Here is an 11,456-nt window from a genome sequence, read left to right as displayed (position 1 = left end):
GGGAGGGGATTGCTTCCCGGTGTCCTCCCCCTAATACATACTCCTACCTAGACAGGGCCTCATTTGCCTAATGAAATCTAGCTGAACTCCCTGGGTGGCACCTCACTCTGCCCATGACATCATCACCCACCTGCCCGCTCGCCCGCCTGCCAACGGGGTTCACCCTCAGGTCCTGGGCCCAGGTCCCCAGCTCAGCTGGGCCCGACCTGGTGATAGACGGGCCACGGAAGAGGAAGGGCGGTGGAGCCAGTGACCAGGTGTTAGCAACAGAAGTGCACCCTGTCCAGTGTGTGTGTGACATTGTGCAGTCTAAGCACTGTCAGAATGAGACACCGGCTTGTATCACTGTCTGTGACAAACTGTGACTACCTGTTCAGTGTCAGAAGCCTGTGGCCCGAGGTACGGGTACTGTTGGCACAAACCAGTGCAGAGAACCTCTGCTCCTCACTGTGCCCCAGGGGGTTTCCCAGGCCTGGAACCAACCTGGGCCCCACTCCACCCCCACCTCCAGGTCCAGCCTGAGAATAAAGGGGGCTGGGCCAGCAACCCTGCAAGCCCTAGACTGCCGGCTTCATCTGGAGAAAGAGGTTCCTTATGAAAGGGCTGGCCCCAAAAAGCCAAGAATGGGAAACCACACCTTCTAGCAGCCCAGCCCTCACGGAACCCTTACAGCCATTCCAGTGGGCACTGCACCTTTAGACAAATCAAGAGACAGTCTCAGCAAGGCCCAGTGGGTTGTCCAAGGGCATACTACTACTCCTAGTAATAAAGGGGACAGCGGGTATATGCCCTTTCTGCTGCCAGCCAGCATCACCATCACACAGGTCCCACCACACCAGGCCAACTGAACTGTATTTCAAGAAAAACTGTCTTTTCTGGGCATCGTAAGCAAAACCATCCCAGCCTGTAGACCTTACTGAGAAACAGGCATCAAGCAGATTGATCACAAACTGAGAAAAAATATGTATAATACAAATACATGCAAACCAGAGGAGCCTGGTGGTGTAGTGGTTACACATTGGGTTGTGATCCACAAGGTTCTCTGTAGGAAAGGAATCCACCTCGGGAGAAAGATCGGGTTTTCTACGCCTGTCAAGCATTACAATCTCAGAAACTCACTGGGGCAGCTCTACCCCGTCCTACAGGGTTGCTATGAGTTGGCATCGCGTGGCTGGCAATGAGCAGTAGTCGTCATTGCAGATGCAAACCGAGATAAATGCTAGTATGGCAGTGGTTCTCAGCCTGTGGGTCGCAACCCCTTTGGGAGTCCAACGACCCTTTCACAGGGGCCGCCCGATTCAGAGCAGGAGCAAAATTACAGTTATGAAGTAGCAACGAAAATAATGTTATGGTTGGGGGGTCACCACAAGATGAAGAACTGTATGAAAGAGTCGTGGCATTAGGAAAGTTGAGAACCACTGTGTTATGGTATGTGTGGGGAGGTGTCTCTTCAAAAAGTGCATGGGAAAATCCCAGCATCTTGGAATCCCACTTTCCCATGCACTTTTTGAAGGCCCCTCCTCTAGTGTGCTTAAGTGGTGGTGGTTCCCCCCTCTCAGGTTTCCCTCTATCCTGAAGGAGGTGAAAGTTTACAGAGCAGATCCTCAAGTTTACATCCAACAACCTGACTCCACTCGCCCCCTGCAGGCCCTCAGTGGATCCTGGCTTGGCCTACTTCCTCCCTGCTTTCTCTTTCTACCCCTCCGTTCCTAACCCTCTGTACTTGGGCCTTGGGTAAATGCTATCCTTTTGATCTTAAGTGATTGACTACTCTAACATGGGTGAGGTGAGGTTCCAGACCGGCAGAGGGCTTAAGGGTTATGGGGAGGGGGAGTGTCTCCCCAGTTTCTGTCCAACCAGTACACATCGTGAGCTTTAAAAGAGAATTCGTGGAGGTGCTTCCTTTACACTGAAGGTCAGAGACCTGACCTAAAGGAAGAGTAGAGGTGAGCCAGGCAAAAGGCACCAAAAAAGGCTCCAAACCTGCTGCCCTCGAGCCCATTCTGCCTCCTGAAACCCTGCCGGCCAGGGTAGTGGCCTGAAGCAGACTGCCTGGACGCTCGCCCACACCAACCGTTCTGTTAGCAGTGAAGCACTTAGTCCCTGTTCTCACCGCGGCTTCTTAGGGAGGAGTGCAGTCCCGTGAAGCGCCCGTGCAAAGGTCCTAGGTTTGTGGAAGTTGGGGAGGATAGTCAAGACACTGACCAGGGTGGGTGGAGCACAGAAATTGAGAGTGTGGGGGGCAGAGGGAACGACAACACAGGGGGCATAGGAACAGGAGAGCTTGGAAGGAAGGGCTCAAGAGGGCTTTGGGACTTTTCTCCTCAATGCAATGAGAAGCCCCATTAAGGTTCCCGGCTTGGGAGATGCAAGATTTGATTTCCTAGGAACTGTGTGAAAAGTGGATGAGAGGAAGGCGAGAGCTATCAGGCCATTACTGCAACAGCTCAGGCAGCACAGTGGAGGCAGGGTCCAGGGAACAATCTGGCAGTGGGGTGAGCACAAGGAAGCAGGGTTCTCGAGATACCCTGAAGGTAGAATCCACGCGGGGTCGGGAAGGAGGTGGTAGAGAGGACCGTGTGATGCCTGGCTTATGCACCAGCAAAGTTCCGGAGAGCGCAATGCAAAGGCGAGATGGCCACGGGGCGGCTGAGATGGTGGGGTGAGGTCTGGTTGCCGATGGAATGCTGGGGACCGGAGCAGGGGCACATAGGCTTGGGGACAGATGAGCCTGCTAAGGGGTCACAGACCCTGATGTCACTCTTCCCAAACGATGCAGCTCTTGGGCACCGGTTATGCCCAGTCCCTGTGGCCGTTACAAGGCTGGAAGGGACCTGAGTCCGAACCATCAAAGATCCCATGTTCAAGGGAAGGCCTCTCAAATGACTGCAAGTCACAGTAGGGAAGATAGGGTAGAGAACTGGCAACCGCACCAAGGTCACTGCCATCGAGCCAACTAGGACTCAGAGCAACCCTCCAGGACAGGATCGAACTGCCCCGGTGGGTTTCCGAGACCGTCACTCTTGACGGGAGTAGAAAGCCTCATCTTTCTCTCTCGGAGCGGTCAGTGATTCCAAACTGCTGGCCTCCTGGTTAGGATCCCAACACGTAACCACTACACCACCAGAGTTCCTTAACCGTGGTGGCCGCGTGCTATTTGAGAACAAAGAAGGGCCCACAGCACGGAAAGGAAGGGGGTACCGTGGGGCAAGGCAAGGTGAACCTCCTCGAAGGTTTCTAAGAAGAAGTAACATTCAAGATGTTTCATGAAGGAGAGAGGATTTCCGGAGCGGGGCAGGAAGAGAACCTAGAAGAACAAGGGAGTTGAGATGCTTGTCCTGGGCGAGAGCAAGGTCGTGCGGCAGGTCAGAGCAGAACATTGTGTCCCAGGACGGTGGGGAGAGAAGAGGAGAAGGCGGGTTCTGGCCAGCCACACTCCCTCCAGTGGCAGCAATCAGCAGGCCTTGAGCCTGTACACACACACACACACACACACACACACACACACACACACACACAGCATCCTCTCCTCCAGGGCTGGGCATTCAACAGTCACACACACACACACACACACAGAGCATCCTCTACACACACAGACAGACCCTCAGCTCATGTGGGCTGAACTAAACTAGCTACTTTGTGCCAGGGAGCATCCCCTCGTGTGCTCAGCCCCATCTGGAGGTGCAGCAAACAGGAAGTCACCAGGCCCAGTGCCAGCCGAACACTGGGTCCCAGGACAGGGTGACCATCTCCCAGGACTGTCCTTGCAAGGTGCATGGGACTCATGCTCCCACAGCCCTCCCCAACAAACCCTCCCCAGCAGCGGGTCAAGGTGGCCTGGCAGCTGCACACCAGCCAGGAAAGGCCGCGATGTGGAGGAAATGGACTCAGAGAGGCTGGCTGACCTGCAGGGAGCTCAACAGGAAGAGGGGTGGCCTGTGCAACTCTAGCCTGCAGGGGCGCTGGTCTGGGGGCTGGCTGGGGTTTCCACCAACCGGAAGTCAAAAGGAGGAGGGGAGGGCCTCAATTTCAGACCTATTTCTGCTGTGCCCTTGGGGGTGGGGGGTGGGTAAAGTACGGGCAGGAGGAAGAAGCCAGAATGGTGGGGAGCAGTCCGAAATGATTTGGACAAGGGTAGAACTTCCTCCTTCCGCAGATGCCACCCCACAAAGGGCAGGCGGCATAGCCCCACGAGCACATGTCCCTTGGCATGGGGTGGGCACAGTGTCTCTGGCCCTGGCTAACCCAAGAGGAAGACGGGTTTCTTTCCCTTCGTCCCCTCCCCCAGCCCATTCTAGGACCCTGCCCTTAAGGGGGCCAGAGCATGATGGATGATGCCTCCGGAGATAAAAGGTGAGGGGGCCATTTCCCTTCAAAGCCTCAATTTGGTGCCTTTGGGCTGACTCTGCATGTTGGACCCCATGAAAGGGGCTGCTAAGCAGCTCCCTTCCCCTACCCTCACCCCCACCAGGGCCAAGTGGGGAGAGGGAGGGCTTAGGAAGGGCCCTACCCTCACCCCCACTGGGCAGTGGCTTAGGAAGGGCCCAGTCACCTTCTACCTGGAGGCCTCCTGACTGCAAGGAGGAGGAGGGGGAGGAAGAGCATCTCACACAGAGAACCTCTGGCCACTGCCCAGTCCAGTCTCTGGGCACACAGCCAGTCGGGGGTGGGGTGTCTCATCCCCAGGTTCTCTTCTACTGAGTGTTTCCAGTGCCCCCCCCCCATAGAAACACAGTAAGAAGTGTGGCTTTTGCAAACTGTCCCTCTGTGACCGTCTGGAGGGGTGTCCCCTGGGCTCAGCAGGGAGAGATTGTATCTGCAGCTTCCAGGGCAGGACCACCGAGGGGAGCTCTTCTCATCTTCCCTCTAGCCTCCAGACCCCTAAGACAGTCCTGGGTGGCCAGGGGGCCTTCCCTGCACCCCCTGCTGGGGAAGGCAGGGCCTCAGTCCTGGGGGCCCTGGGCAAGGGGCATCAACAATAGCACTGACACCCCAGCCCGAGTTCTCTACACACAGAGGTACCCTCCTCCCCACAGCCCAAGCCCCGTGCCACAGATGTGGTCCTGTGGTTGATTAACCTCTGCCAGCCTCCTGCCTTGCTGTGCAAATGGGGCCCGGCTGCTCCCTCAGGAGAAAGTCCCTGGCACACAGTAGGTACATGTCAGTATTCATTCTCACCTGTTCCCCCCAGGCACACAGTAGGTACATGTCAGTATTCATTCTCACCTGTTCCCCCCAGGCAGGGCACAAGTTCCCTCACGACCAGCCATCAGAGCTGGGTGCCAGTCCCCACCAAGGACCACGTCAATGCCCTTGCCCAATTCTTGCTCTCTGAAGGAGGTTCTGGTAAGATCCTTGTAAGATGGATGAGGGCACTTGCTCAGAGAGCAGGCAGGCTCCATTTGTCCCTGGGTCGTCCCCCCCTGGGTCGTCGTCTCGCCCCCCCTCCCCCCATGAGCAGCAAAGCAAGCCAGTTCCCCTTGCAGATGCAGGCTCAGGGAGAAACAGCGTGTCCCCACCCCCCCAACCCTCCCCACTACCACTGTGCCTGGACTGCAGCGCCCGCCTGCCCCAGAGCACAAAGGAGCTGACCACTCCCCTTGGCTCTTGACTTGATCCCTCAACCCTCCACCTCTCCACCTAATACAAACAAGCCATTAGCTCCCTTCCCCATGCAATGGACCCCTCACCCCTAAAGTACACATAATCCCCACACCCCCTCCCAAAGCACACACACCCTTGACACTCCCCCCCCACACACACACACACATCCTATACACACAGACTCTCACACCGCACACACCAAGACACACAGTCTTCGGACACCAAGAGCCAGTGAGGGGCTAGGTTTGGTGGGATGGGGTGGGGAGAGGGAGTCCTGTGCTATCTTGGGGGCTTCCCAATCTGGCTGCTTGGAAGCAAACCAGCACCCAGTCCTGCCCACGATGACCCGAGATTCCCATCATCCCACAAGCCAGTGGGTCTCTGAGGAGTACTCCCAGGACTCCTAACGCAGCCTCCTCCCCGAGGGAAAGGGGGTGGGGCGGGGTGGGGGGGTGGGGTGAGGTCTCCAGCAACAAGGGCAGAGAGGAATGAGGGTACCGCTGCCTTCCCCTAGACCTGGCTCCGGATTTGGACTGCGTGCTCAGAGACTGAGCAAATCCGTCTCTCTGTGGTCTTGGCCACAGCAGCGTGAGGTAACCCAGAGAATCTGGAAGTGTGGCCTGTTGCCCTAACAGCTACCTGAGATGTGAGCACGCTAATGGGTAGGGGCTGGAAGCATCCTCAGGTGCCAAACAGAAGAGGCAGAAGGAGCCCTGATGGCTCACTAACCCAAGGCCGTCCAAACCACCGGCTGCTCCGAGGGAGATGAGCCTGTTGGCTCCGTGGGGTCCTCCAGGGAGTGGACCCAGCAGCAGGAGGTGGTGAGTAACAGGAAGAGCCTGCACTGCCTGGGTGAGACTGAAGCAAGGGTGAGACTGGGAAGGGATCTGAAGGAAGTGAGGAGAACTGCAGAGAAAGTCTCTCCCGTCTGAGAGACTACAGATAGCACGCCAGAACTGTGACTGTTAAACGTGCTCCTGGTGAGGCTTGAGAAGAAAACAGTGACCATCCGATCAGATGATGGGACAAGGGCGGAGCTTCTAATGCAGGGCAAGAACTTGGCTGCCCTGAGTCCCAATGCTGGGTGGAAGGCAGGACCTGTAAGTGATGGACCGGGTCCTCTGGCTGAGACATTACTCTGAGCCAGGTCTCCAAGGGACTGTGTGAGTTCTCCTTGCTGCTAAGAGTTACATGGGAGAGGGAAGAGATGGACTGACAAGTGCAGAACGTTCGGATCTGGAGTATGCTGCCATAGCCACGAAGGACAGGTATCCCAGAAGGCTCACCAAGGACTTGGCTACCTGGTCCTTTGTTAAAGAGATGAAGCCTGTGACCCCGGACCCAACCAAGGACCTCCACAGAAAACCCACTGAACGGGCCGGAGAAAGATGGAAAGGTCACCGTCTCCTCCTTGGAATTCGACAGGCAGGAAAGAGGCCAAAGGAGCTGTGTCTGTTGTCCCCCAGGAAAGAACAGGAACATCCCTGGAACAGCGTCCCCGGAGCAGAAGTGTGGGAGCATCGAGGGAAGCCAAGCCTTCTGGGTTTCAGAGCATGAAGCCAGGGCCGGCCTCAGGTCTCCAAGGGTTGGTTCCAGAAGGTGAGCCTGCCAGTCACGTGTGCCAGGGGAGCGGGGAGGGGGCCACATGCAAGGGCATCAAAAGGGGCCTGGGATGATGGGTTTGCCGCTGAGATTAACTCAGACTACGACTGCCTACAGCCAAGGAAGCAGTGTTGCTATCTCTGGGGACCCAGAGGACAGAACTGAACGCACAGAGGGCCCCCTGCCCGGATGACAAAGGGCATGGCCAACACCCAGCGTCAGAGGGCGGTCCTGGGACAGGAGGCTTCAGAGAACAGGATTCTTTTCCAGCCTTGAATCGAATCCAGTTTGTCCTGCTGGTCTCCAAGGGGCTGGGTGCGTGTCACCCCTCATTTCTCTCCAACTTCTCCTGTCTGTGACGGAAATGTCCACCCTGCGCCGCGGGATCCGCCACTGGAATTGGTAACTTCCAAATGAAGGGTGATTTGGGCCTGGGATGGGACATACCTGAAATCTCGCCCCTATTTGCTCTGCATTGATTCCAAAGATGAGCGCTTGTCCTCAGAGTGGCTTTAAACTTTTGGGATGAGATGCTAGGGGATGTGTGTTTCGAGTGTGGCAAGGATATGAATTGGGGCAAGGAAGGGCGCACAAAGGAGTGCCATGTTCTGAAAGAATTCTGTCCCCCCAAATCTGCATTGTAAACCCTGGTCTCTCTCCCTGTGGTCACAATCCTCGTTGGGACTGGGCTGTCCTTGTCCCCTTGATGAGGCAGTCTGAGGGCAGGCTGCTGTATCCAGAGTCCATCTCTTCTGAGATACGAGAGCGATTACTGAGGGTGAGCCAAGGAGAGATATCAAGACACATGAAAACCGACAAGGAATCGAAGCTAAAAAGACAAGGACCTTCCTTCAAAGGGGGGAGAAAGCCTCCCCTGAATTCAAAAACCGTGAGAAAACCATTTTCTGTGTGATTTCTGCTACAGCAGCACCAGAGACCTGAGGCAGGGGACCACCCATCTCTACCTGGTCCCACACCAGCCCCAGAGCCCAGAGGAGAGCCAGGGAGGCGAAGCTGACCATCAAAAATGCTCATGAGCGTTTTCTCTGCCAGGCTGTGGAGTCAGGGACCAGGCTCCCGCAACCCTGTGGAGAAAGAGGGAGTGTGTGGCCTCCAGCCTCCCTCTGGCCAGGGTCATGGCCTCTGGTCCCAGCAAAGGAGAAGCTCAGACTCTGGGGTCGGGGTGGGGGTGGGGGGTCAATGAGAGAAGTTGTTGTTGTTTACTAGGAAGGGGGGGTTGCTGGAAAGCAACCAGCTGGTATCTCAGAGGAGGGACAGGAAGAGGGTATTACCCAACCTGGGTGGGGAGAGCAAGAAAAGGCTACACTTACCCTAAATATGGGCACCCCACCCCTACCCCTACCCTGAGGGAGAAGGCTACCAGGGTGGGAAGTGGAATGGGGCGGGGTGGAGGCGGAAACCCTCCCCACCCACCTCTGAGAAAGAGGAAGAAACTTGAGACTTTGAGGGAGGAATAGCGCATTCCCTGGGTCTGACGCGGACAAGGCTGGGGTGGGCAGTGTCTGGGCACTCTGTTCCCATCACCTGGGCAAAGGGAAAGGTGCCCATAGGTACCAAGTTGCAGGCAGGTCCCGACTTCTCCCTCCCCCAAATTCCCACCTTGGCAGGAAGCAGACATCCTCCAGGCCAGACTATGAATCCCAGGCCCCTCAGAGGCAGCAAATAATCCGCCCCATACTAGAAACCACAGCCACACCCACCCATTCCCCAGAACCCTCAGCTCCAGACTACCCACCGCCACCCCCGCACCTAGCACAGACCCCACAGCACACACGCCTATGGAATGTAGAGCAGGGCAGAAGGAAACGCGAGAGGCAGGTTTGAGGTGGGAAACTGAGGCAGTGTCTGCCTGCTCCCTGGCCACAAGTCATAGAGAGGTAGGCAACATCAGAGAGTATAGACCCAGAGTCCCAGCTCCTAGGCTGCTGGGGGGGGGGGGGGGGGGGCTGCGGCAGAACCCGAGGAGGCAATCCAGGAAGCAGTGGTGGCAGTGGGCAGCCGGCCAGTGCGGGCAGTGAGGCGCCCTGCCAGAGCCTGCCCCAGGGACAAAGACACTCCCTGGCTCCAGGGAGAGTGCTGCCCCCACACTGAGCAGGGGGCACTGACCCAGGCTAGCGGGCTTACAGGGCAGTGGTACCAGGCAGCTTGCCAGCAGCCATGGGAGGGGTGGTGGGTGTCCAGGGCAGGGCGTGCAGTCCCTGCTGGCCAGAAAAGGTGGGATGAGTACCTCAGGTCAGCAGCTGACAGGCCAGTCCAGCGGCCATCACCCTTCTCCAGCTCCCACCCTCTCTAGCCCCAGGCCAAGCCCGGGCTCCCTCCTCCCCTCCAGCCCTGGCCTGGTGCCCAGCTGGGCCCTGGGGGCCAGAGTTACTGTAAGCCTCCTGGCAGGCCCCAGGCCTGGACTCTGCCAGCTGGCCGAAGCCTCTGCCACTTCCCACTACCTGGCTCGGCCAGTCAAGGAAGGGTCCGGAGACCCCCACCCAGTCACTGGCGACCCCCACTGCAGAAGGCAGAGGCAAGGAGAAAACACAGGCGTGCCTCATAGCCAGAGTCCCTGCGGGCTGCTGTTCCTGAAGGCTGGCCCCAGAGAGGGAAGCCCGTCCTAGCCTAACAGTGTCTGTCGGTGGTATTGGAAGAGGGGTGTGGGGGGGGGGGACCCCGCTGGCCGGCCTCCCTCACTCTACTCCTTCCTTCAAATCCTACTTCAAGTCCTTTCCCTCAGCCCCGGGTGGGGGTGGTGGGGCGCAGGGCTCCGGGGGTACCACTCTTACCATTCCCACTCCCACCGAATGTCAAGAGGTTTGTTGACGCGCCTCGGGCCTCTGTGTCCAGTCCTTAGAGCTATTTATAAGGCCCTCGAGATGGCAGAGCACAAAGAAGGGGCCAGGGCACCCCGGGCCCCGCTGCCACCCAACATCACACACTGCTGCCACACCAGGCCACCTCCAAGCCCGGGGCTGGCACCCACGAGCCACAAACCATGGCACAGCAGCCATGCCTGGAACCTAAGCTCCGGGGCCCTGCCACCTTCCACACTTCCCTCCCCCGAGCCCCTGACGGAGCGCCCGGCCTGCCCGGACTTACTGGCTGGCGATGGTGTGCTATAGCTGCTTACTGGAAGCTGGTGCTGGAGAGTGGTCAGGGCGCCCGGCGGCGGCGAGAGTCCACCCAGCATAGGGGGGAAGAAGAAGGCGTAGGGAGGCACTGGGTATCCATTGAGGTGCCCGCCCCCAGGTGTCGGGCAGGAGCTGCTGTTGCTGGCCATACCAAGCAGCCACAGTCAAAGGATTGGCAGACGGTCTATCGTGGGTGCTGGCGGGCTTCAGGCCGCCCCTCCTCGGGGCATGGGGCCCGGGCCCAGAGGGGGCTTGGGTCAGCCCAACCCCCCTTTCTGTCCTGGCACTGCTGCCCAAGGCCAGGAGGCTGATCTCGGCCACTTGGTGGCCCCACCTGGTGGCCAGGTGAGTCGAAGGATGTCCCAGGAGTTTGTTGGTCCTCTGGTCAAGCGGTTCTGTGGTGGGACACTTTCCCAGGAAGGTCCAGAGCGGGTCTTCAGGATGCAGAAAAGTCTGCCACCCCTAGATGGGCCCCGGCGAGGTGGCTGGCGGGGGCATGTCCTCGGATGCTGTAGAAAGAGGAAAGACAGGTGAGTGGGCACACAGGCATTCCCGGCGGAGCTCCCCGACCTGGGCGGCCGGAGATTTTCCCGTGGCACCCGGCTGAGCAGACAGCTGGCACCTTGCCTGGCTGGCAGAGGTGCCCTGGGAGCTGGGCCCAGACGCTGCTGGGGGTGGCAGGAGAGCAGAGCCAGGCTGGGGCCAGAACCGTGGACAGGGGAAGGAGGCCAGAGTGGCACCGAAGGGTCCCTGCAGCAAAGGCTGGCGGCTGGCCCCCTTCCCCTAGGGAGGGTTACCTGAGGTCAAAATGCATAGAACGTGTGCTTGGGGGAGGGGAGGAAAAGCCGCTTCCCTAAAGCATGGGCACTTCTCAGAAAAATGACTCCTAGCCCAAAGGGGGCCCTCTTACACCACTTCCCCGCCCCCCCCAAACTCCAGTGCCAGCACCCCAGATGGTGGTGCCACAGGCCCTGGGAGGGGTGGGGAGGTGCAGAATGCACACAAATGGGGAAATGGGGACCAAGTACTTCTAGTGTCACTCCCGTGTTTGACAGCTCAGATGGGAAAGGGCAGCAAGCTGGCAGCAGGGCAGGGACTGACCAGGATGGAAGC

At 58.2% G+C, this 11,456-nt stretch overlaps 1 protein-coding gene across 1 annotated transcript in view; it reads right to left on the bottom strand.

Annotated features, from left to right (window-relative positions):
- Positions 1–11,456, bottom strand: part of RARA (retinoic acid receptor alpha) — a 43,393-nt gene that overhangs the window by 12,433 nt on the left and 19,504 nt on the right. The window contains exon 2 of the mRNA XM_004707134.3: positions 10,312–10,852. Coding sequence (XP_004707191.1) covers positions 10,312–10,492 — 181 coding nt within the window. The 5' untranslated portion in view covers positions 10,493–10,852. The remainder of the gene's footprint in view (positions 1–10,311; positions 10,853–11,456) is intronic.

The sequence above is a fragment of the Echinops telfairi genome, unplaced genomic scaffold, assembly GCF_000313985.2.
Source record: "Echinops telfairi isolate 266 unplaced genomic scaffold, ASM31398v2 ScPeMD7_7458;HRSCAF=8496, whole genome shotgun sequence".
Lineage (NCBI taxonomy): Eukaryota > Metazoa > Chordata > Mammalia > Afrosoricida > Tenrecidae > Echinops > Echinops telfairi.
The sequence above is the reverse complement of the archived record's forward strand: the minus strand, read 5'-3'. Positions and strand labels throughout refer to the sequence as shown.